The sequence below is a fragment of the Nomascus leucogenys genome, chromosome 3, assembly GCF_006542625.1.
Source record: "Nomascus leucogenys isolate Asia chromosome 3, Asia_NLE_v1, whole genome shotgun sequence".
Taxonomy (NCBI): Eukaryota; Metazoa; Chordata; class Mammalia; order Primates; family Hylobatidae; genus Nomascus; species Nomascus leucogenys.
The window spans coordinates 75,493,165-75,518,862 of NC_044383.1; the positions used below are offsets into that span (position 1 = coordinate 75,493,165).

The 25,698-nt window shown below is 41.6% G+C and overlaps 1 protein-coding gene across 2 annotated transcripts; it reads right to left on the reverse strand.

Moving 5' to 3' along the window:
• Window positions 1-2,998: 2,998 nt before the first annotated feature.
• SRSF12 (serine and arginine rich splicing factor 12) lies at window positions 2,999-24,939 on the reverse strand. Of its 2 annotated transcripts, none has more exons than XM_030809467.1 (5): window positions 24,727-24,939; window positions 14,103-14,207; window positions 12,371-12,474; window positions 12,063-12,204; window positions 2,999-5,991 (listed from the first exon to the last, which is right to left on the reverse strand). In XM_030809467.1, the coding sequence occupies exons 1-5, from the start codon at window positions 24,789-24,791 to the stop codon at window positions 5,622-5,624; spliced, it is 786 nt and encodes a 261-aa protein (XP_030665327.1). In that variant the 5' UTR covers window positions 24,792-24,939; the 3' UTR covers window positions 2,999-5,621. The 2 variants fall into 2 exon arrangements, with proteins under 2 accessions (XP_030665327.1, XP_030665328.1); XM_030809468.1 differs by lacking the exon at window positions 24,727-24,939 and adding an exon at window positions 24,287-24,720.
• Between the last annotated feature and the right edge of the window lie 759 nt (window positions 24,940-25,698).

The following is a 25,698-nucleotide window of genomic DNA, read 5'->3' on the forward strand; positions in this document are numbered from 1 at the left end:
GGCGGGTGGATCATGAGGTGAGGAGATCCAGACCATCCTGGCTAACACGGTGAAACCCCGTCTCTACTAAAAATACAAAAAAAAAATTAGCCGGGCGAGGTGGCGTGTGCCTGTAGTCCCAGCTACGGGGGAGGCTGAGGCAGGAGAGTGGCGTGAACCCAGGGGGGTGGAGCCTGCAGTGAGCTGAGATCGCGCCACTGCACTCCAGCCTGGGCGACAGCGAGACTCTGTCTCGAAAAAAAAAAAATAGGGTATCAGTTGGGGCTTAGAAGGCTATTTTATATTGAGATTTTTGTTGACATTAAAGTCAATTTAACAGCATTTTAAGTCCATACTATTAGGAGTAAGCTAAGAAAACTGGAATGTAGTTTTTTTTAAAAATTTTTTATTATTATGATTATTTTTAAAGAGATGAGGTCTATGTTGCCCAGGCTGGTCTCAAACTCCTGAGTTCAAATGATCCTCCCACCTCAGCCTCCCAAAGTGCTAGGATTACAGGCCTAAGCTACTGTGCCTGGCTATAGTTGTTTCTTTAGATAACAGGTGATCAGTCTTATAAGCTACATTTCTGTAAAAACAAAACAGGTGGTCACAAGCAAATACTAAGAATTCTGGATCGTGTAAACAAAACAGGTGGTCACAAGCAAATACTAAGAATTCTGGATCGTGTCCCTCCATCTACCTCTAAGAAGCAAATTTCTAAAAAGCATGTAGTACTTATGCATTTGGTTAATAGAATTTTACTCCTAGAGTAGTAATTTTGCTTCTCGCTTCAATTACACATTTTCTGAGGAACTACTCACCTTACACAAGCTTTAGCACACACAAAACCAAACAGTAATGAACATGCAAGCAATGTAGTTATAGGACTGAATATTAACTACTGGCTAGGCAGTCTCTCATGTGAAGAGACTGACCCTTTAATGTACCAACATTCTGAAAGAACCTGAAACCTGACACACAGTAAATTTTTTTTTTTTTTTTTTGAGATGGAGTCTCCCTCTGTTGCCTAGGCTGGAGTGCAGTTGAGTGATCTTGGCTCACTGCAGCCTCTGCCTCACAGGTTCAAGTGACTTTCCTGCCTCAGCCTCCTGAGTGTCTGGGATTACAAGTGCCCACCACCATGCCTGGCTAATTTTTGTAATTTTAGTAGAGACAGGGTTTCACCATGTTGGCCATGCTGGTCTGGAACTCCTGACCTCAAGCGATCCGCTCGCCTCAGCCTCCCAAAGTGCTGCGATTACAGGCATCAGCCACCGCACTGGCCTCTTTTTTATTTTTATTTTTTGAGACGAGTCACTCTTGCCCAGGCTGGAGTGCAGCGGCACCATCTCGGTTCACTGCAACCTCTGTCTCCCAGTTTCAAGCAATTCTCCTGCCTCAGCCTTCTGAGTAGCTGGGATTACAAGGTGTGCCACCACACACGGCTAATTTTTGTATTTTAAGTAGAAACGGGATTTCACTATGTTGGCCAGGCTGGTCTTGGACCCCTGGCCTCAAATGATCCACCCCACACCCCGGAACCTCCCAAAGTGCTGGGATTACAGGCACAAGCCACTGCACCCAGCCTAGATATTTTAATTTGTAACCTATTTACTAGTTTATAAACAGATGTAGGTTGAGTATGGTGTTTTGAATTATGTGAACCAAACATATACTAGGGTATCCTCAATACCCTATTTTCATCCAGGGAGTGATTTAAATGCTAAGGTGCATAATCCACATTTAGTACTAGGAAATGTTTTCTAAATATTTAAATAAGAAAAATGAAAGAAGAAATTGACATTCGAATGCCTACCAGGTACTTGGCATTCTGCTAAGCATCTTTTTTTTTAACCCTAACAACCCAATGGGGCAAATATATCCACATTTTACAGGTAAAGAAACTGAGGCTCATAGATTCTTGGTAAGTTCTTAGGTAACTTGTCCAACGGTGCATAGCTAGTAAATGTGTATAGAATTCAAACTGAATTGACTTCAAAATCTGTAAATGTCTCACTGAACCATTGGTCCTTAAACCCTTGGGAGTCATGGACTTGTTTCAAAATTGTGTAAAACTACATCACCTTTCTTTTGAGAAATGCACACACAGTAGTTTGGCATTTCGCTTTACAGGGCCTAGACCTGAAGCTCTGGGTCTATTATGACACGTGAAAAACCCCTGCACCAGACTGTACTGCATTAACATGTATCTATCTGTACAAGTACCCGACATATTCTACTACCCTCTTTGTCTTTGGAAAACAAATTTTTAAATCTAAGAAATTACAATTTTATTTTTTTTTGAGACAGAGTCTTACTCTGTAGCCCAGGCTTGAGTACAGTGGCACCATCTCGGCTCTCTGCAAACTCCACCTTCCGGGTTCAAGAGATTCTCGCGCCTCAGCCTCCCGAGTAGCATGCACCACCATGCCCGGCTAATTTTTTTTGGTATTTTTTAGTAGAGACCTGCTTTCACCATGTTGATCTGCCAACCTCAGCCTCCCAAAGTGCTGAGACTGCAGGTGTGAGCCACCACGGTCAGCCAGAAATTTAATGTAGTTTAGAAGGATTACAAAAGTATTTCTACATACCTTTAAATTTTGACTAATTTTGCCTCTGGCAATGGGATCAAAATAAATGCAGCAATTCTTATTTGTAATGCAACAGCATGTCTTAGAATAGTTAGATCTCAAGTAAACTTTACAAATAAAGTACTGGAATTAACTTACATTTAAAAATAAATTAGCCCAGTGGCCTAAAATTAAATCCGAGGCTCCAAATAAAAATTTCAGCAAATTCCCCTATTATCTGTTAACACCGAAAAATATCAGCTGCTATAAATTATTTGTGGATTATTCCTGGGGAGAAAGCAAGCAAGGAGCTGTCATGGCAGCTGCTTTTCTTTGACCCTAACTTACCCTCTATGATCCTGAATAAATGGTAGGTAGTACCCCTGCACTAAACTTGGGAAGTACTTTAATAAATATAGTCTTTAAAAGAATTGATCACAGATGTCTAAAATTAAAACATTTGATTTATTAATAAACAACTTAAAGTATCTCTCTTAAATGGGCCAAGCAACAATTCTATGACAAAACTGAACCCTAGAATATAGATATTCCCAGAAGACCATTTTCCAGGATACCCAGCCAAACAATTTTCACCTAGTCACAAGTCATTTTCATCAAAGCCTACAGTCATTTTCTAATTTCTATTCTCTCATTTCTTTCTAAAGATGATTTTAATAAAGCATATACCTGTCAAAGACTTCCCTTTGCAAAAGACATGGGAACAGCAGTCAGGAAGAGGACTCTGAAGCCCAGTCACTCTACAGATCCAAAGTTTATGGCTGTGTGCCCTTGTAACAGCCTCTCTGCCATCTGTTTCCTTGTCTGCAGTGGTACTAGGTTGGTGCAAAAGTAATTGCGGGATATTTACCTCCTAAGAGTGTTGATGGTTAAATACATGAGTGAATAACTTAAAACATATAGAACAGTGCCAAGCAGGTACTAAATGCTCAAAAGAGTTTGAGCTATTATCATTCCAGCTTTTTCATCAAACCAAATGGTATCCTCCTAAGCAGCCTAGGGATTACAATGACAAACCTAGTCAGAGGTAAATCAAAGGATTAAATATGTTCAGGAATATAGAGACCAATTTGTGAATACAGAGTAAAGATACTATAATCAATCCCTAGTTATTATTTTTCACAATGGTACCTAGTTATTATTATTTTTATAGATAAAGGGGTCTTGCTATGTTGCCCAGGCTGGTCTCAAACTCCTGGGCTCAAGCAATCCTCCTGCCTTGGCCTCCCAAAGTGCTAAGATTACTGGTGTGAGCCACTGTGCCCAGCCCCTAGTTTTTAAAATGATTTCACTTATGTGTATGAACCCAAACATCTTGAAAATACTAAAAATTACTATCAATATCTGTCTTACTCATTCTTTGGATTATCCTTTAGATTTTCAGTAGTGCCACATCATTTTATAACTAAATTTTATTATAGCAGAATAGTTCAAAGAGTTGTAGTTTTGAAATAAATTTTGCTATGATTAGAGAAAATCTATTCAGAAAGTACAATATACATTAATTTACGGCACTTGTCCAAATATTACCAGCATACAAATTATTGTGTAAGGTTGTTTCTTACATATGGGATCTAATATGCAAAGAAAACTGGAATTTGTATTCAAAACAAATAGAAGCAACACTGGCTCCTATATACTAAAAATATAAGACAGATTTTTTTCTTAAACACTCTGGATACAAATACTAACTGTATGGGTTGAGAACTTAGAAGTTTTCATAATATAAGTCACAAAGTATACAAGTAGAGCTCTATAAATATATCCCCTATAATAATCATATGCAAAACGATTCTATCACAAACACTACCAAAACCCTTTGAAAAACATAAACTACAACACATTTTCAAAGAAATTATTAGTTATAACAACTACAAAAGCAATAAATATCAATAAAGTTATTTGGCTGTCAGAAATGAAGGGCAGTATAATGTAAAATTCAAATACTGCAAAGTTGTTTTTTGAAGATGTAGTCTTGAGTTTCTTCTTCTTCTTTTTTTTAAATTTTAGAGACAGGGTTTCACCATGTTGCCCAGGCTGGTCTCAATCTCCTGGCCTCAAGCAACCTGCCCGCCTCGACCTCCCAAAGTGCTGGGATTACAGAAGTGAACCACCACGCTTGGCCAAGTTTCTTAATACAAGGTACTAAACACTCTTTCAAAAATAATAAGACTTATTCTATATAAAGTTGAGCAAGAACTCTAAAAAGAAAAAATTAAGCAACAGATGAAAAGTAGGTATGTGGAAATAATGGTATCAAATATGATTTTATACAAAATGTACCATTCTTCAAATGTGTAAATCTTAATATGAATATTTTTGGACTGTGAGTGTTGCTCAGCCTAATTTTTAAAGAATTAGTCTCAAACCATTCAAAATCCAGTATTTCTCAAAAGTTCTGATATTACTAATGTGGACATGGTGCAGGATGCAATTTCATGTTAACTTACCTATACTGTTCTACTCAATAAAAAATATAACCTTTGAGCTTAGGAGAGAATGTATCTTTTGAATGTTTGATCTCTATATAAATTCTACTTTTTAGAACATGAGAATTTTGTAATATGAACTAACATCCACCAGGAATTGGCCCAAGTTTAAACAGAAGACACAAAAGAGACATAGGTGTCAAACAGCTTAAGTCTGCTCTATGCAATTATACAGTCATAGTTACTTTTTACATGAAAGTGCTTTAAAGTCAAAAATATTTGTGTAAAAGGTACTATTAATAGTACTAATACTATGCAAGTAGAATTTTAAAAATTAGTTCCAGTTTACTCATTTCCCTTGAAAAAGTACCCTTCTACCACAATGTAAATAAAAAATGGTCCATAAAATGGTGACATCAGACAAATCATAATTTGTAGTGTGGGCCCTTTAAATGGAGACCAAATTTTTATTAATCCAAAGCTAGAGATTTTATTTGTTCCATATGCCCAAAGTAACTAATATCAACTCACATTTTCTGTACGCCTTAAAGAATTTTTATTTAACATAATGAGAGTTTAATAACTTATATTAAAGACTGCGTGGTGCTCTTTCTGTTGCTGTTCACCAACTGTTTTTATGACGGTAACTTCGAGATCTGGAATGTGACCGAAAATGAGAATGCTTTGCTGTTTGTACTTTAGTTTCAGAATTGGTATACCCTTTGGGAGATTTACACGGGGATCTTGCTATTGAGTCAGAATGTCTTCCATGTGATCTTGATTTTGTTCCTGAGCTAGTCTGCTTTTGAGGTGAACTTGACTGTGATTTTCCTATTGACTTGGACCTCTTTTGTAAGGACTTGGACCTTGACCGTCCTCTAGAGCCAAAATTTCTTCTTGGAGTTCTTGACTGCCTTGCTGAGGTAGACCGCCTTGGTAATGATTTGGAACGAGATTTAGACTGGCTGTAAGAAAATCGCCTGTGTCGAGACCTGCAAACATCCATAATGTTAGAGCATGTATTTCACACAAAATAAGAGATCAGGAAACAACACTTTTAGGAACTTACATACTTTACATAACATTAGTTATATTTTTACTAGATAAGCTAAAAAAAATTTCTTATTTTATTATGCATGCTTTTGGTTCAAACATAAGTAACAAGTTTGTAATATTTGTTATACTAGAATATATGGCCAAAAATTTTTACTTTGCTAGACATATATGGATCAGTTCTGAAAAATGCACTGTATATTTAGTCTGGGTTATACAGCTCTTAAGAGGTACAAAAATCTGAAGAAAAAAGATTAAAAAATCAATTATTTACAGTTCAAATAATGCTTATAAAAATAAAAAGCTAGATGTAGGACTTTTGGGTCCTGCCATGACAGAACAGCTTATATTAGACTAATCTTCCCATAGAAAACAGCTCTCTCTCTCATATATATATACACACACACATACATGTATTTTTTTTTTTTTTTGAGACGGAGTTTTGCTCTTGTTGCCCAGGCTAGAGTGCAATGGCATGATCTCAGCTCACCGCAACCTCCGCCTCCCAGGTTTGAGCAATTCTCCTCTCTCAGCCTCCAGAGTAGCTGGGATTACAGGCATGCGCCACCACGCCCAGCTAATTTTGTATTTTCAGTAGAGATGGGGTTTCTCCATGTTGGTCAGGCTGGTCTCAAACTCCCGACCTCAGGTTATCCCCCTGCCTCGGCCTCCTAAAGTGCTGGGATTACAGGCGTGAGCTACCGCGCCCAGTCGAAAACAACTATATTGAAAAGCTACACAACATTTATAAAACAACTGTTCGAAGGCACTGGAGGATAATCAACACAAGCAGGAAGAACCTGAGGGATTACAAGCCTTGGCTCTTTTACTAAGTAAGACCATTTTTCAAATGACAGCATGGAGGAGTTGAGCCCAACCAGAAAATGGGTATTTGACTAAGCTGAAGAGAGAAAGTTAATTCAGGGCTACCAAAATGGGTGGGACATGAGAGGCAAAAACTCTAGAGAGGAGTGAATTAGAGACCAAAAAGTACCTTTAAAATTTGCCTACAGATTCTCCTTAAATCACTGGCCATCTTCTAAGTTGTGTGTGTATGGGAAGAGATTCCAGGGGACCAGCAAAAAACCGGAATTCAGAAATTCAAGAACTGCGCTGAAATTTTTATCAGACACACGGTGCTGAGAGAGAGATTAGAGTTCAAACTCCCAAAAGGTCAATGAGGAACATTAGGCAGCAACCCAGAAGGGCTACATTCTAGAGGTAAGGGCCATGCCCTAGGAATAAATTCAAAGCCAAAACAAGCAGCTTTAACAACGCCCAAAACCAAGCCTTAAGATCAAAGTGATCTGCCAGTACTCTGTCTGCCAAAATAAAACAACTGTCTTTGGAGAATGATAATGTCATGCAGAGCCTCTATAAATTTTTGTCCATGTCCAACATGCTATGTAAAAAAAAAAAACAAACAGGCAAGAATAACTAAAAACTAAGGAAAATAAAAGGCAAAAGAATCATTCCCAAAGTGATTTGGATATTGGCATCATCAAACAGGAATTTAAAAAATTACTGAGTAATATATTTAAGAAAATAAGAGGAAAAGACAAAACAGATAAAAAGATCGTTTCAGTGAAAACTAGAATCTATAAAAAGAAACAGACATTTAAAACTAAAAATATATGACATCTAAAATTAAAAAGTCATTAGATGGTCTTAACAGCAATCTGGATATAGCAGAAGAAATAATGAACTAGGCTGGGTGCAGTGGCTCACGTCTGTAATCCCACTTTGGGAGGCCAAGGCGAGTGGATCGCCTGAGGTCAGGATGTTCAAGACCAGCCTGACTGACACGGTGAAACCCCATCTCTACTAAAAATACAAAAATTAGCCTGGCGTGGTGGCGCATGCCTGTAATCCCAGCTACTTAGGAGGCTGAGGCAGGAGAATCACTTGAACCTGGGAGGCAGAGGTTGCAGTGAGCCGAGATCGCGCCATTGCACCCTAACCTGGACAACAAGAGAAAACCTCCAAGACTAAAAAAAAAAAAAAAAAAAAAAAGAAAACAGTTAACTAAAAGATCATTAGAACAACATCCTACTGAAATACAATGTGAGAAAAGGAATTTTAAGAAATCCATAAAAGAACACAACAGATGTATAGCATACAGTCACACAGGCCAGAGGAAAGAATGAATAACGCAGAAGCAATATTTGAAGAGATAATGGCATAGAATTTTACAAAACTAACAAAAAGCATTAACTCACAATTTCAAAAAGCTCAATAAACCCCACGTAGACAAAGAAAACTACACTGGGCACATCACAGTGAAACTGATGAAAACCAAAGTCAAAGAAAAAATCTGAAAACCAGCCGGGTGCGGTGGCTCATGCCTGTAATCCCAGCACTTTGGGAGGCTGAGGCGGGTGGATCACCTGAGGTCAGGAGCTCCAGACCAGCCTGGCCAACATGGAGAAACTCCACCTCTACTAAAAATACAAAAATTAGCTGGGTGTGGTGGCAGGAGGCTGAGGCAGGAGAATCGCTTGAATCTGGAAGGCAGAGGCTGCAGTGAGCCGAGATTGTGCCACTGCACTCCAGCCCGGGTGACAGAGTGAGACTCTTGTCTCAAAAAAAAAAAAAAAAAAAAAAAAAATCTGAAAACCTTGCCAGAGAATGAAAGACAAATTACTTTCAAAGGAGCAATCATAAGACTGACAACTCACTATGGATATCAGAAAAACAATGGAATGACATTTTTAAAGAGAAAAATAAAATCACTGCCAATATAAAATTCTATCCTCAGCAAAAATATTTCTCACAAATGAATATTAAATAAAGATGTTTTCAGACAAAAGCTGAGACAATTCACTATCAGCAGATGTGTACTATAAGAAATACTAAATATTCACTGCCCTGGTACTTCTTGGTGAGCTGAAAGAGGAAAAAAAGAAATACTAAATATTCTTTAGACTGAAGAAAAATGATACTAGATAGTAACATTGAACGAGATGAAGAAATTTAGAAAGCTTTCTTTGGAGAATGATAATACCACGTAAAGCGTCAATTTTTGGTTTTGTTTGTTTCTGAAACAGAGTCTTGCTCTGTCACTCAGGCTGGAGTGCAGTGGGGCGAGCTTGGCTCACTGCAACCTCTGTCTCCTGGGTTCAAGCGATTCTCCTGCCTCAACCTCCCAAGTAGCTGGGATTACAGGCACGTGCCACCATACCTGGCTAATTTTTGTATTTTTAGTAGAGATGGGGTTTCGCCATGTTGGCCAGGCTTGTCTGACCTCAAGTCACCTGCCTCAGCCTCCCAAAGTGCTGAGATGACAGGCATGAGCCACTGCGCCTGGCCGCTCTTGAATTTTTTATTATATATTTATACTGAAAATATATTGATGTAGAATATATTCTGGAATAAATTCACAGTCTTTTAGAAATTATTAAATTTCATTCATTTTGTAGACAGCTGTAGGAAGCAAAATGAAGAAAATGTCCTTGAAAAAAAATCCTAACATAGTGAAAGAAGGACACTAAAATACATTTGGACTAAAGAAAAGGGAGTTGAGGAGCAATTTTAACACTGTTCAGGAACATTTAGAGTTCTAACATACACATTCCTTGATATAAAGTTAACAAAGATTTATGGAATACCTTTTTTTACATTTCAATTAATTAATTTATTTATTTATTTATTGTGAGACAGAGTCTTCCTCTGTTGCCCAGGTTGGAGTGCGGTGGTGCAATTACGGCTCACTGCAGCCTTGACCTACTGGGCTCAAGGAGTCCTCACACCTCAGTCCACCCTCTCCCTCCCTCCCTCCCTCCCTCCTTTCCAGTAGCTGGAACAGGTGTGTGCCACCACACCTGGCTAATTTTTTTTAGTTTTTGTAAACATGGGGGTCTCACTATGTTGCCCAGGCTGGTCTCTCGAATTCCTGGACTCAAGTGATCTCACCCTGGCCTCCCAGAGTGCTGGGATCACAGGTGTGAGCCACTGCACCTGGCCATAAGACAATTTTTAAAATGAGAAAAACTGGGGCCAGGGAGGTTAAGCAATGGTCTTATAACAAGTACAAAGCAGAATAGCATTGCCCTGAAAGATGTGGTCCTCTATTCCTGATACTCCAGGATGATTTGAGACAGTCAAGTATTATACTTTACTTCCACTAGAAGGCAGAAAATGATGTGAATATCCACCTTATTTAAATCAAGCAAGAGAAAAAAATTGGTTCACTAAGGCTGTAATGCATTTAGAAACAATCAATTTAAATTCTTTTTTTTTTTTTTTTTTTTTTTGAGACAGAGTCTCGCTTTCTCACCCAGGCTGGAGAGCAGTGGCGTGATCTCAGCTCACTGCAACCTCTGCCTCCCGGGTTCAAGCAATTCTCCTGCCTCAGCCTCCCAAGTAGCTGGGATTACAGGCGTGTGCCACCACACCCAGCTAATTTTTGTATTTTTAGTAGACACGGGGTTTCGCCATTTTGGCCAGACTGGTCTCAAACTCCTGACCTCAGGTGATTTGCCCCCACCTCGGCCTCCCAAAGTGCTGGAATTACAGGCATGAGCCACTGCGCCCGGCCTGAATTTTTAGTAGAGACAGGATTTCACCATATTGCTCAGGATGGTTTTGAACTCCTGACCTCAAGTAATCCACCCACCTCGGCCTCCAAAGTGCTGGGATTACAGGCGTGGGCCACCGCACCTGGTCCATATAATTAATTTGTTGTGATTCACTATTATTCTAATGAACTCCTGGCTAGCAAAATAAATAACTTGAAAATATCTTTTCCCCTGCCCCCAAATTACTACTTAATATGTCTTCTTCAATACTGCCATACTTGGAATTTATTCTTGATAACTTATCTTTTATAAGTAAATTGATTTACATTAACTTTAGCCAACCACTTTTCACAAGGGATTTTATTACATTTCTTTTTTTTTTTTTTTTTTTTTTGGAGAGATGGGGTCTCACCATGTTGGCCAGGCTAGTCTCAAACTCCTGGCCTCAAGTGATGCTCCCACCTCAGCCTCCCAAAGTGCTGAGATTACTGCACCTGGATGTTTTGTTGTATGTCTTACGCATTTAACCATTTTTAAAGTTGAAGATTACAAACTGTTGGGCACATTTAGGAAAATTTTATTTATCTAAAACATCACCTTGTTTTTTTTTTTTGCTTTTTGTTTTGAGATGGAGTCTCGCTCTGTCGCTCAGGCTAGAGTGCAATGGCATGATCTCAGCTCACTGCAACCTCCGCCTCCCAGGTTCAAGTGATTCTCCTGCCTCAGCCTCCTGAGTAGCTGGGATTACAGGAACGTGGCTACCACACCCAGCTAATTTTTGTATTTTTAGTAGAGACGGGGTTTCATCATGTTGGTCAGTTTGGTCTTGAACTTCTGACCTCGAGATCCGCCTGCCTCAGCCTCCCAAAGTGCTGGGATCACAAGTGTGAGCCACCGCACGTGGCTGAGTATGTATTTTTTTTTACTTTTTGTTTTCTGCTCACTATATATTATCTTCTCATGTAAAAAGATAAAGTTAAGTCTGTAACTTTAACATAAGAATTAATCCCATAAACCCAAGTTAAATAACAATATATGATAAATAGAGAAGAGCGTTATCTTTTAACAAAAATTGATTACGTTTGTACATTAAGCAAAATGACTCAGGTGGACTGTTTATAAAAACTTTAAAATATTTTCCAGGCTGGGTGCAGTGGCTCAAACCTGTAATCCTAGCACTTTGGGAGGCTGAGGTGGGAGGAACACTTGAGCCCAGGAATTTAAGACCAGCCTGGGCAACATAGCGAGACCACCAATCTCTACAAAAAATAAAAATATTAGCCCAGTGTGGTGGTGCACACCTGTAGTACCCGCTACTTGGGAGGCTGAGGTGAGAAAATTGCTTGAGTCTAGGAAGTCAAGGCTACAGTGGGCCATGATCGCGCACCACTGCACTCCAGCCTGGGAAACAGTGAGACTCTATCAAAAAAATATGTGTATATCTATTTCCCAGAAAAAGTAGAAAATGAAGTTTTCAGTCCTCTTGTACTCACTCTTTAAGGCTGTCTGACCGCCTCCTATTTCTTCCCCATGAAGAACTTCTGCTTCGAGTTCTTCTTTGGCTGGGGCTTCTTGATCTCCTGTGATCACTTGGAGAACAAGGATGACGTTCTTTTGATTTCATTTGGCCTGGTGCTGGAACATAAAGAACAAGACTTATGACGTAATTCGTTACCTGAACACCACAGTAACAACCACTCAACTAGTAATCATTTACTGAAAGAATTTTAAATTTAAAAATCGGTCATCACTGAAACTCATTCTGCTGAATAAATAAAATCTAGCATTCAGTCACACTTACTTTTGCGATCACCTTGCGCAAACTGTATTTCAATCTGACGGCCACATACCCACTTTCTATTGAGGTTATAAAGAGCATCTTCAGCATCTCGAACATCTTCAAATATGACTAGCTGTTAAGGACACTTTGAACATGAGATATCAAGTAAACATATTTTAAAAGCATTATTTACATGTGAAATGAAATTAATAGGAAAATCAAGTTCAAGTTATTAAGCTCACATCTTCAATATAATATGAATAATCAGAAAAAAACTTTCACTTTTTCTCATGAAAACAAATGACCCATTATGTTTAGAAGAGTGAGTCTAAAAATAAAAAGAACAAAACAAACATGTAACTGTACTTTTAGTGTCTACAATAGTGTGGCTGCAGTATGCATGTGTAATTTGAAAACAAGAAAAACAAAAAAAAAGTCCAAATTTGGCTAGCATTATAAAATTACAAACTGTTAGGACTCACTCCCTTCTTTCAGATAAAGGATCCATCAGGTTTTTCACTGAATATCAGCATGCAGAAGCCTTTATTCTGAAATTAAAATTACTCTTTCATTAAAAGGCTTAATTTTAAATTTGACATTTAAGAGACATTACTTATAAACAAAACTGCACATATACAAGTGAGTTAAAACAAAACCTGATTTAGTGCTTTAAAAATGGTATCTACTTTTGAACCTACCATTTTAAACATTTATGGTTTTTTTTGTTTTTGAGATGGAGTTTCCCTCTTGTCACCCAGGCTGGAGTGCAATGGCGTGATCTCAGCTCACTGCAACCTTCACCTCCCAGGTTCAAGAGATTCTCCCGCCTCAGCCTCCCAAGTAGCTGGGATTACAGGTGCCCGCCACCACACCCAGCTAATTTTTGTATTTTTAGTAGAGACGGAGTTTCACCATGTTGGTCAGGCTGATCTCCAACTCCTGACCTGAGGTGATCCACCCGCCTCAGCCTCCCAAAGTTCTGGGATTACAGGCGTGAGCCACTGCACCCGGCCAAACATTTATGTTTTTACTACTTGGGATATAAATATAAAAGAAACATAAAAGCAATCTGTAAATATCTGGAATTACATATACTGGTTTGTAATATCCCACTAAACTTCCTTATGTATATAAATTATATAATATTAAACCTAGCTATAATGGAAATTAGCTATATAAAAATGAGTAACTTTTTTTAGGAGGTTGTTCACTGGTTTATTAAAAAAATAACAAACAGAAAAAGCTCAAGATATACAATATAAAACGAGACTGGCAATTACCTCAGTGTCACTTGATCTTGAACCTTGACCTTTACTCTTTAAGGCTTGCAAGATGGACTTTCTAAGAGACGCAGAACCAACAAAATCAGACTTGGCTTTGACTCTGGAACTCTGAGTAAATGTAGGAAAGCCGAAGTCTCAACCTGGTGTTGGCTTTGTCTTTTGCTTGATAAAGACTTCCCCTCTTCCAGGTCTTTATATCTGTGTCCACCCTCCCTCTTTACTCCTTGATGCTTGAACTTTAGGTGCCTTTTGTCTCGCCTGCTGGGTTTATGCTTGGATTCTAGCTAACAGGTTGGTTCAAACTGGGGGGTGCTTGCCAGCTACTGTGGACTGCTTTAGATCTTCTGAGATAAAGAAATAAACACATTTAATTAGGCAATATTAATCTCATAACATATGCTACTGAATACATATACGTATAAGCACGCATATACAGTATATTCGCATGCACACAATAAAATAAAGGATATTGAACATAAGCAAATCCTCTTGGGCGGCGAGTGTAGAAGTCAAGTGGAATGTAAACGTCTACTATAGGGCCATATCGACCAAACTCACGGCGCAAGTCCTCAGGCCTGAAGTGTTTTAGAAATAAGGCAAAGAAATATGAATAGCTGGATTAAAATATTTTGCCTACAGAAATCCACTTGAAACCTTCAAAAGAAAGAACATCATCTAGACCAGCATTATCTAAAATTGTTTTTTGTAAGAATCATGCAAGGTTTTGAAAGAAAGGGAAAAAAGAAAGGAAAAAAACATTCTCAGGCCAGGCGTGGTGGCTCACGCCTGTAATCCCAGCACTTTGGGGGACCAAGGTATGTGGATCACTTGAACCCAGGAGTTCAAGACCAGCCTGGGCAACATGGTGAAACCCCGTCTCTACAAAAAAATACAAAAATCAGCCAGGTGTGGTAGCGTGTGCCTGTAGTCCCAGCTACTCGGGAGGCTGAGGCAGGAGAATCACCTGAGCGTGGGGAGGTTGAGGCTACAGTGAGCCAAGATCATACCACTGCACTCCATCCAGCCTGGGTTGGACAGAGTGAGACCCTGTCTCAAAAAAAAAAAAAAAGAAAAAAAGAAAACACGAAAAAAACCTCCCTAGATTCTCAGACCTCTCTTGGAGGTTCTGATTCAGGAAGTATGGATTAGAGGCTGGAAACCTGTATCTTTACAAGCACTCCAGGTGGTTGTTATGCTTAATTTCCAGAAATACTGACCCAGCATATCCACCTCTGAAAGTTATTATAAGACCTAATAAGTAACTGTTTCACTAAGAACACATTCATTTTGCTTCACTTTAATTTCATGTTTATGTTAATCTTGTTTTCAGATAGCAAGTCCTAAAATTATCAGGCTTTAAAGAAAAATGGATGTTTTAATATTAAACATAAAACAAAGTAACTACTGTATTCCCAAATCTGACAGGTATTCCGAGCCTGCTATGTGCCTTCTAGCGTGATTAGGTACTTCAGAAGGGGTACCAAAAAAAAAAAAAATAGCATGATATTCATCTTCATGGAGCTACAATTTAACTGAAGAGACAAAATATTTAGCAATAATAGCTAACAGTTACAGTGCATTTATATGTTAGCCAGTGTTCACCTTACGACCACTTAATTCTTACAATTTCCCTGTGGTTATTTACAGATGATATAGACAGATTACGGGTGATGCAGATTTTCAGGTTATTTACAGGTGATACAGGCAGATTACAGGTGATACAGACAGAGTAAACTACCTAAGGTCACTGAGCCAGCAAATAACAAAGCTAGAAATCAAATTTTCAGTCTCATACTGGTCCATCTTAACCACTACACCCTACTGCTTCATGGTGCTATCATAGGGATTCAGCATCAAGCTATGATCATAAAATGTGGCTCAGGAGAAATAAAGATTCAAAGATGACTAAGAAGCTTCTAGCCTGGACAAATGGAAAAAAGATGGTGTCAGTGACAAAAACTAGAAGAGAGCTAGATCAAGGAGGAAGAAAAGAGGCAAAAGAAGCAACTTTCAGGTTTAGAAATGCAGAATTTGAGGTGATGGTAGAACATTGATAAGAGTTCTATAAGCAACAGAAAATTGTGATTATATGCATATTAATTAGTGTGTATTAATATAATTATTAGAAGCCAGTGACTAAGGCTAGAGATGGGGATTTAGAAATTATTACATATAAGATTCAACAAAAATTGACTAAGCGTCGACTATATGCCAGTAGCTCAGTCAACATTATGACATACTTTATTTCATTTAATACTCATAGAACATGTTTTACTATTAGTTTCTGAGGACAGTGACAATGTCTTTTTTCTTTTACTTATTCAGAATTAAGCAAATACTTATTGAGCACCTACTATGTGCCAGGCTCTAGGAATATAACGAGAAACAAGAAAAACACAATTCCTGCTCCCACAGACCATAGACTGGCATAAAGAGTCTCAACCTCTCCTGAGTACTGTAATCATCTGTGAAGGGATGTTACAGACAGAGGCACCCCAACCCGATGCATTAATTCTGGACCTAATTAGTGTTTTCCAGTTATGTTTAATTTTTTCAGGATTTCACAGGCAATTCTGAGACTGAAGGTTGAGAATCACTGCTAAAGCAGGTGTCTTCACCAGCATATCTCTGTACCTAATGTAGCTGCTGGGCACACAGTATATACTCAATATATATTTGCCTATCAATGAAAAAAGAATACATTACTATTACCATTTAAGAGTTAAGGAGACTGAGGGTGAGAGAAGTTACCTTGCCCAGAGATCTACACAGCCAGTAGTAGAGCTAGGATTCAAATGAAGGTCTTCTGAGACAACCAATCCCATCAACCAAATGTAGTGGCTAAGAGGAAAGGGGTCATAGATAATATAAAAGAGGAGGCTGCAGCACTGGGTGCCACAGAGGTCTGGAGTCCTGGAAGCCAAGGGTGATGGGAGTCAGATGAACAGGTCTTTTCAAAAGAGCCAATTCCCATTCACTGTCTCCACTCCCTCACCTGTTAGCTGTTGTTTTATTTTTGCACTTTTGGTATGATCTACTTCAACATTCAAAAAAGTACAGAGAATAATAAACACCCATGTATCTACCAACAAGATTTATTTTCTGGCCGGGCGCGGTGGCTCACGCCTGTAATCTCAGCACGTTGGGAGGCCAAGGCGGGCGGATTACGAGGTCAGGAGATCGAGACCATCCTGGCTAACACGGTGAAACCCCGTCTCTACTAAAAATACAAAAAATTAACCGGGTGTGGTGGCAGGCGCCTGTAGTCCCGGCTACTCGGGAGGCTGAGGCAGGAGAATGGCGTGAACCCGGGAGGCAGAGCTTGCAGTGAGCCGAGATCACGCCACTGCACTCCAGCCTGGGCAACACAGCAAGACTCCGTGTCAAAAAAAAAAATTATTTTCTCAGTATTTGACATACTTGCCATAATTTTCAGTATTTTTAAAGAAATATTATATCCTTCTGTTACCAATGGAGGGTCTTGCCTGTGAGTCCTCCAGGTTGTTGGCATTTTTAACAAAGAATTGGACAAAATGCACAAAGCAATGAAAAAATGAAGCAATGAAAGCACAGATTTATTGAAATGAAAAGATTCTCCACAGAGTGGGAGCAGGCTCAAGCAAGCTGCTCAAGTGCATTGGTTACAGAATTTTCTAGGGTCTAAATACCCTCTAAGGTTTCCCACTGGTTACTCAGCTACACCCTATGTAAATGAAGACTTGGCCCACCACCAGTCTGGTGGAGGGAGGCCACCAATTAGAGGCTGAAGCAAATCTACAAAGTTACACATGAAGACTTGGCCTGGGACCAGTCTGATTGGTTGCAGGAGGGGACCAGTCAGAAGTACTTTCCATTTTTTATCTGTAATAACGGTGCAAAGGGAGTAGCCCCTGATCCTTTTGTTACTTGGGTGTAGAGAGATGGAGTTCTCCATTTGATTCAGTTCTAGGAAGTCAGTGTGAATCGGCCTTAGGTTCCCTGCCTCCAGACCCTATTCTCCTGCTTCAGTATCACCAGCAAAGAAACTGGTAGGCTGGAAGAGCATGCCTATCTCAGCTTCATTACATGTTCTTCAGAGTGGCCCAACCAACTTACATTTCCAAAAACATGTGTTAGAATTCCCACTGTTGCCCAGGCATGGTGGCTGATACCTGCAATACCAGCAGTTTGGGAGGCCAACGTGGGAGGACTGTTTGAGCCCAGGAGTTCAAGATCAGCCTGAACAACATAGTGAGACCCCCATCTCCACAAAAAAATAAAATAAATTAGCTGGGCGTAGTGGCTATAATCCCAGCTACTCAGGAGGCTGAGGAAGAAGGATCACTTGAGCCCAGGAGTTTGAGACTGCATTGAGCTACGATCATGCTACTGCACTCCAGTCTGGGAGACAGGGTGAGACTTGTTTTTCTTTTTTGGAGATGGAGTCTTGCTTTGTCACCCAGGCTGGAGTACTGTGGCACAATCTCGGGTCACTGCAGCCTCCACCTCCCAAGTTCAAGCTATTCTCGTGCCTCAACCTCCCAAGTAGCTGGGATTACAGGCATGTGCCACCACATCTGGCTTATTCTTTCTATTATTAGTAGAGATGGGGTTTTGTTATGCTGGCTTTTAAAATTCCTTTTGAAAATATGTTGTAGTTTTTGGTGCAAAGGGTTCTGCATGTTTTTTGTTAACTGTTTTCCTAAGTAAGTATGCTTTTTGATGCTATGGTAAATGCAACTGTTTTTTTAAATTGTCATTGTTTTCAATTGTTTGCTGTTAAATATAACTTTTGTAAATTTACCTTATATCCTCATAACTTACTAATTAGTTCTAGAAGTTTTTTTGTTCATTTCCTAATATTTTATATGTAAGCAAATATGTCACCTAAGAATGGTTACTTTTATCTTTCCAATTTTTGTATTTTATATCTTTTTTCTTGCCTTGTTGCACTGGTTAGGACCTGCAATAAAACGTTGGAGGTTGTGAGAGTGGCATTCTTTTCTTGTTCCTGATTTTACAAGGAAAGCATTGTCTTTCATCATTAAGTATGATGTTAGCTATGTTTTTTATAGCTGACATTTATTAGGTTAAGAAGTTCTCTTCCATTCCTAGTTTGCTCACACGTTTTTTTGTTTGTTTGTTTGTTTGTTTTTGGAGACAGGGTCTCAGGTCTCACTCTGTCACCTAGACTGGAGTTCCATTAATACACTATATTTGACATTAAAACATTATTCCTTTATGCAGTACAAAAGCAAAGATATTATTTTTCTTAAGCCACATTTTGTTTCACCAGTGAAAAGAAACATAACACAAATTTTAAAACTTTATTTATTTTGAGACCGAGCCTCACTCTGTTGCCCAGGCTGGAGTGCAAGGGCGTGATATCGGCTCACTGCAACCTCCTCCTCCCCGGTTCAAGAGATTCTCGTGCCTCAGCCTGCCGAGTAGCTGGCATCCTCAGGTGAACTGCCCGCCTCGGCCTCCCAAAGTGCTGGAATTACAGGCATGAGCCACCTCTCCCGGCCTAAAACTTATTTTTAAAATTTCTTCAGTTCTTGTGTTCAATTTCATTTCTGTCAAATTTTACAGTAATTCACAAAGCCTTTTAGTGTCATCTGCTTTTAATTTTTTTAATTTGTTTTGTTTTAAAACATTCTTAGTAAATAAAATTTGAAAAATATTTGAAAAAAGGAAGAGGAAAAGTAAGTCCTACTGTTCAAATTAATTTCTTTCTAGTCTCATTTTCTTTTCTTTTTTTTTTTTGGAGACAGGGTCTCACTCTGTTGCCCAGGCTGCAGTGCAGTGGTGCAATCAAAGCTCGCTCCAATCTTGAACTCCAGTACCTAGGACTACAGGCACGCATCACCATGCCCGGCTAACTTTTTTTTTTTTTTTTTTTTAGAGATGAGGCCTTGCTATGTTGCCCAGTCTGGCCTTGAACTCCTGTCCTCAAGGGATCCTCCTACCTTGGCCTCCCAAAGCACTGGGATTACAAGCATAAGCCACTGAGCCTGGCCCCAGTCTCATTTTCCATATATAGTTTTTTCCTTTTTTCATTTTTTAATATAGTTATGCACCACATAACAATGTTTCAGTCAATGATGAACCATATATATCATGGTGGCCCCATAATCTTATAACAAAGCTGTCCTAGACAGGTGTACCTTTTAAAAAATCTTTTACACCATATTTTTAGTGTCTTTTCTATGTTTAGATACATGTAGGTAAATGTCTTACAATTGCCTACAGTATTCAGTATTGTAACATGCTGTACAGGTATGTAGCCTAGAAGCAACAGGCCACACCACGTAGCCTAGGCTTTACTATGTAGTAGGTTTGGGTTTGTACAACAAAATCACCAAATGGATTTGTCAGAACCTATCTCTGTCCTTAATTGATGCATGGCTGTAACTGAAATCACACTGCGTATATAATTTTACATATGTTTTATTTAACATTTTATCCCAACGATTTATTTTTTTTTGAGACACAATTTCACTCTGTCATCCAGGCTGGAGTGCAGTGGCCAGTATTGGCTCACTGCAACCTCTGCCTCCCGAGTTCATGCGCTTCTTCTGCCTCAGCCTCCCTAGTAGCCGGGACTACATGCGAGTGCCACCACGCCCAGCTAATTTTTATATTTTTAGTAGACACAGGGTTTCACCATATTGGCCAAGCTGGTCTCGAACTCCTGACCTCGTGATCCGCCCACCTCGGCCTCCCAAGGTGCTGGGATTACAGGCGTGAGCCACCGCACCCGGCCCAATTTTTTCTATTATTAGTAGAGATGGAGCTTCACTATGTTAGCCATGCTCGTCTCGAACTCCTGACCTCAAGTGATCCACGCACCTTGGCCTCCCAAAGTGCTGGGATTATAGATGTGAGCCACCGTGCCAGGCCCCAAAGATTTTGTTTATAAGCATACTAAATGTTAAAGCCTATTTATTTATTTATTTTTGAGACAGAGTCTCACTCTCACCTCCGGAGTGCAGTGGTGCAATCTTGACTCACTGCAGCCTTGACCACCTGGACTCAGGCAATCCTCCCACGTCAGCCTCTCAAATAGCTGGACTACAGGTGCGCACTACCACGCCTGGCTAATTTTTGTATTTTTTGGTGAGACAGGGTTTTGCTATGTTTCCCTGGCTGGTTTCAAACTCCTGAGCTTAAGTGATCCACCTGCCTCAGCCTCCAAAACTGCTGGGATTACAGGCATGAGCCACTGTGCCCTACCTTTAAAGCTAATTTAAAAAGTGTCTACATGTCACATTGCTAGTTAACTTATACTGTATACTACTTTGTACTAAAAGGTTAATATAGATTACATGTGATGATTCTAATTTCATATCATCACTCACCTGCTATTCGATCTTAGGCAAAATGCTTAACCTAAACGTTGGTTTCTCATCTGTAAAATGGGGTTAATAAAGAACATACGGCCAGGCGCAGTGGCTCACGCCTGTAATCCCAGTGCTTTGGGAGGCCGAGGTGGGCGGATTACCTGACGTCAAGAGTTCGAGACCAGCCTGGCCAACATGATGAAACCCCGTCTCTACTAAAAATACAAAAATTAGCCAGGCATGGTGGCACATGTCTGTAATCCCAGCTACTCGGGAGGCTGAGGCAGGAGAATTGCTTGAGCCCAGGAGGCAGAGGTTGCAGTGAGCCGAGATCGTGCCACTGCACTCCAGCCTGGCTGACACAGCAAGACTGTGTCTCAAAAAAAAAAAAAAAAAAACAAAAAACCACCATACATTATAGGGTTACTGGGAAAATTTAATGTATGTAATGTTTTTAGTATGGCACCTAGTACACAGTGAGTATTCAACAAATGTTAGAGATTTCATTCATGTAATATAATCTTGTACATTTTGATAGTCTGCCAGTGGCAGAGCTAAAAAAAAAAAAAAAAAAGTGAAAAAATGGAAAAGGAAATCAGTCAATCTCAACTATCAGTCTCAATCACTCATTGGTGAATGAAGTACATAGATCAGAGATCAGGTGTCACCTGCAGATGTGTTTTATTTGGCCTGCATGACGTTTAAACATTTTAAAAATGTGTATAAATATGAAATTGCCAATATTTTACTGCTTTTTTTTTTTTTTAGTTTTTGAGACAGAGTCTCGCCCTGTCGCCCAGGCTGGAGTGCAGTGGTAAGATCTCGGCTCACTGCAACCTCCACCTCCTGGGTTCAAGCGATTCTCCTGGCTCAGCCTCCCGAGTAGCTGGGATCATAGGCGCGCGCCACCACACCCGGTGAATTTTTTGTATCTTTAGTAGAGACGGGGTTTTACCATATTGGCCAGCTGGTCTCGAGCTCCTAACTTTGTGATCCACCTGCCTCGGCCTCCCAAAGTGCTGGGATTACAGGTGTGAGCCATCACGCCCGGCCACAGCTTTTATTTTTTTAGACTCTCTAAAGGTCTCTCTGTCACCCAGGCTGGAGTACAGTGGTGTGATCATAGTTCACTGTAACCTTGACCTCCTGGGCTCAAGTGATCCTCAGCTTTCCCAGTAATCGGGACTACAGGTGTATACACCAGGCTGTATTTTACAGCTTTCTTTTATTTATTTATTTTTTGAGACAGAGTCTCACTCTGTCGCCCAGGCTGGAGTGCAGTGGCCTGATCTCCGCTCACTGCCAACCTCCACCTCTGGGGTTCAAGCCATTCTCGTGCCTCAGTCTCCTGAGTAGCTGGGATTAGAGGTGGCAGCCACCACACCTGGCTAATTTTTGTGTTTTAATAGAGACGGGGTTTCACCAGGTAGGCCAGGCTGGTCTCGAACCGCTGACCTCAAGTGATCCGCCCAACTCGGTCTCCTAAAGTGCTGGGATTACAGGCGTGAGCCACCGTGCCCAGCCTTATATTTTACAGCTTTCAAATCTACCAATGGGGTTTTCTTTTTTCTTTTCTTTTTTTTTTGTTTTTTTTTTGAGACGGAGTCCTGGCTCTGTCTCCCAGGCTGGAGTGCAGTGGCGCGATCTCGGCTCACTGCAAGCTCCGCCTCCCGGGTTCACACCATTATCCTGCCTCAGCCTCCCGAGCAGCTGGGATTACAGGCACCCGCCACCACGCCCGTCTAATTTTTTGTATTTTTAGTAGAGATGGGGTTTCATCGTGCTAGCCAGGATGGTTTCCATCTCCTGACCTCGTGATCCGCCCGCCTTAGCCTCCGAAAGTGCTGGGATTACAGGCGTGAGCCACCGCACCCGGCCACGAATGGGATTTTCATATGATTCAACTTAATGCTAACATCTAAAGACTGAGATTACACATACGAAATCCAGATTTCTGATTTCTCTTTACAACTAGGAAGGTATGTCAATAATAAGTCCAGATGTCTATATGGCAGCTGTCAGCTGGAGCCTAGGGGCAGATGCTGCTCCTTTTAGATGGCACATTTCCTTTTCCATTTGCTATTCTATTTCTATTTGATAGTCCACACCATCCTACTGTGCCTTATAGGCTGGCAGCTTCACTCGTTTATATTAACCTGGCTGGCCCCTGTGAACCAGTAGAATTGGAAACCTCTGATTTTTCTACAGACACCCTGAAGAGGCTTGATGCTTATTCCATTTTCGAGTTGTCTGTTCAACTGCAAGGTTTTTTAATTCTACCCAAATCATGAATTATGTTTGTGTTTTCTATGTAATATATTGATAAAAAGGCTGAGAGAAGAAATGTAAACAAGGCACCTTTTAGATGTTAACTAAGATTTATTAACCACAGCATATAGTTGTGATACATGTACTTGGGGTGATCAAATAAAAAATACTTGGCCAGGCACGGTGGCTCATGCCTGTAATCTCAGCGCTTTGGGAGGCCGAGCTGGGCGATCACTTGAGGTCAGGAGTTCGAGATCAGCCTGGCCAACATGACGAAACCTCGTCTCTACTAAAAATACAAAAATTAGCCGGGTGTGGTGGCACACCCCTGTAATCCCATCGACTTGGGAGGCTGAGGCAGGAGAATCGCTTGAACCCGGGAGGCAGAGGTTGCAGCGAACCAAGATCCGGCCATTGTACTCCAGCCTGGGGGACAAGAGCGAGACTTCGTCTACAAAAAATAAAAATAACTAAAAGATAAAAATTACTTAACGTTTATTTACTCCTCAAAGGTAAATTATAATACTCATCTCAGATGACTATGGAGTCAAGAGCTCCATATATCTGTACCTGTCTGGCCCCATGTAAATCATTAAAACTCTTAGTTTCCGCTCTCCCTTATGTACAATAAAACAGTACTGCATAGGTAGAAAGGTTGGGGGGGAAGTAAATGAAGTAAGCCCAGTGAAATGAGAATGTCTATTAACACCGTTCCCTCTCCCCCCGCCCCCAATTTCTCCAGCTCCATTAAGGGAGGAAGTGCTATATGAAGAAGTCATTCCTTAATATCTGTGTTCAGACACTCTGTAGACAGAATTCTCAACAGAGGGGTGGGGAATCAGAATCAACCAGGTGAGTCTATACTCACGCCCTTAAAAAGAGTGTTAATACTGGACTCATAACTTTAAAGAAAAACGCACTGATCTCATTCATTGAAGTTATTTTTTGTATGCAGAATAAAATTGTGTGAATAAAATGCAAGCAGCACCGTCTCTAAGTAGACCAGAACTGGGGGAAAGAAACTGTAAGGCCCGAGTACGCATTATGGTACAGAACATTCTCACCAGCCCCAATTCCTCTTCATCTAGGAGGATTGGACGCGCAATTTTATCGGGGCACGGCGACAAAGGGCCTGAAGCGCGGGCACTCGCCGGAGCGCAAACCCTCCCGGCTCGAGGCGGGGAGCGACCTGGGCTCCGGAAAGGGGCGCCCCGTGCCCCACGGCCCGCCGGCTGCAGTGCTGAGGCGCGGAAAGTGGCGCGGGCCCGGGACACGATGTGCGCGGCGCCGGGGCTGAAAGCTGGCCAGGAGGGCGGAGGCGCGAGTTCCGCCCAGGCCGCGGAGTAGTCCGAGGGCTCACACCTCCCCCAGCGGCGCAGCCTGGACCCACGGCGAGCATCCGCGCAGCCCCGCCGGGCCTCTGCCCGGCCTCGGCCCGGCTCCGCGGCGCGGCTGTTACCCCGCCCCTCCTCCGCGCCCCCAACCTGCAGCCGCGGCCGTTCACCTGGTGGCGTCCGCGACGTTCCTGATGAACAGGGAGGTGTTGGGGGGCCTCGTGTAGCGAGACATGACCGCTTCTTCCGTTCCCTGCGGGTCTGCCCGCGGCCTCTGGGCTCGCTCCGTCTCCCGCTACCGCTGCTACCGCCACAGGAGTTCCCCTGGCCCCCGGCGCGACCCCCACCCCTCGGCCTCAGCCCCGCCAGCGCGCAGCCGCAGAGGCCGGCGCAGAGGGGGCGCAGCGCGGCGCCAGCCTGGACGCACGGGCCGGGGGCGGGGGCGGGGACGGAGGCGGAGCCGGCGCGGCCCAGGGGCCGCGGGAATCCCGAAGACAGGAGCGCGGCCGTTCCGAGGCTCTATGGGATCCGGGTATGGGGAGTCCTGGAGTGCGACGGGATTTGGGGAGGGGGCGGCGAGGGCCAATGTATGTCAGGAGGGCGGATGCCAAGAGGGGGCTTGAGGCCGCGGCGGGGACGCCGGGGGTTAGAGGACCCAGAGGGGGTGTCGGGGCTGCGGCTGGGCGGAGGTGGGGGCAGTGGGAGCAGCGTTCAACCGCGCCCCCGCCCAGCCGCCGCGGCCCTCGGCTCATCGTCCTGAGCCCAGGACCTTGGCAGTTGGTAGGCCTCCTGCCCGTCTGATCTTGAGCCTTCGGCTTTCCAACTGTGAGGTCTCGATTTTGTTCGAATTTGTTTTTTAATAGAGACGGGGTCTCGCTGTGTTGCCCAGGTGGTCTCAGACTCCTGGGCTCAAGCCTCTCCCGCCTCGGCCTCCCAAAGTGCTGGGATTACAGGTGTGAGCCGCCGCGCCTGGCCTGTTGGATTTTTAAGTATTATATGATTCTTCATCCTTTATTCACTTGGGGCATAACACTCAGCTGTGAGTACATTCATTCAGATGTTTATTGAGCGTCTACTATGCACCAGGGACTTAAGTTTGGATATATCAATGAACAAACAGGCCAAGCCCCGCCCTCTCAGCT

Excerpts from the sequence above, each read along its gene's own strand:
- SRSF12 (XM_030809467.1), bottom strand. The coding sequence starts at position 24,791 with ATGTCTCGCTACACGAGGCCCCCCAACACCTCCCTGTTCATCAGGAAC. Across the intron at positions 14,208-24,726 it reads AACGTCGCGGACGCCACCAG|GCCTGAGGACTTGCGCCGTG; the intron begins GTGAACGGCCGC and ends AAAACACTTCAG. Across the intron at positions 12,475-14,102 it reads AGAGGATTTGCTTATGTTCA|ATTTGAAGATGTTCGAGATG; the intron begins ATATCCTTTATT and ends ACAGCTAGTCAT.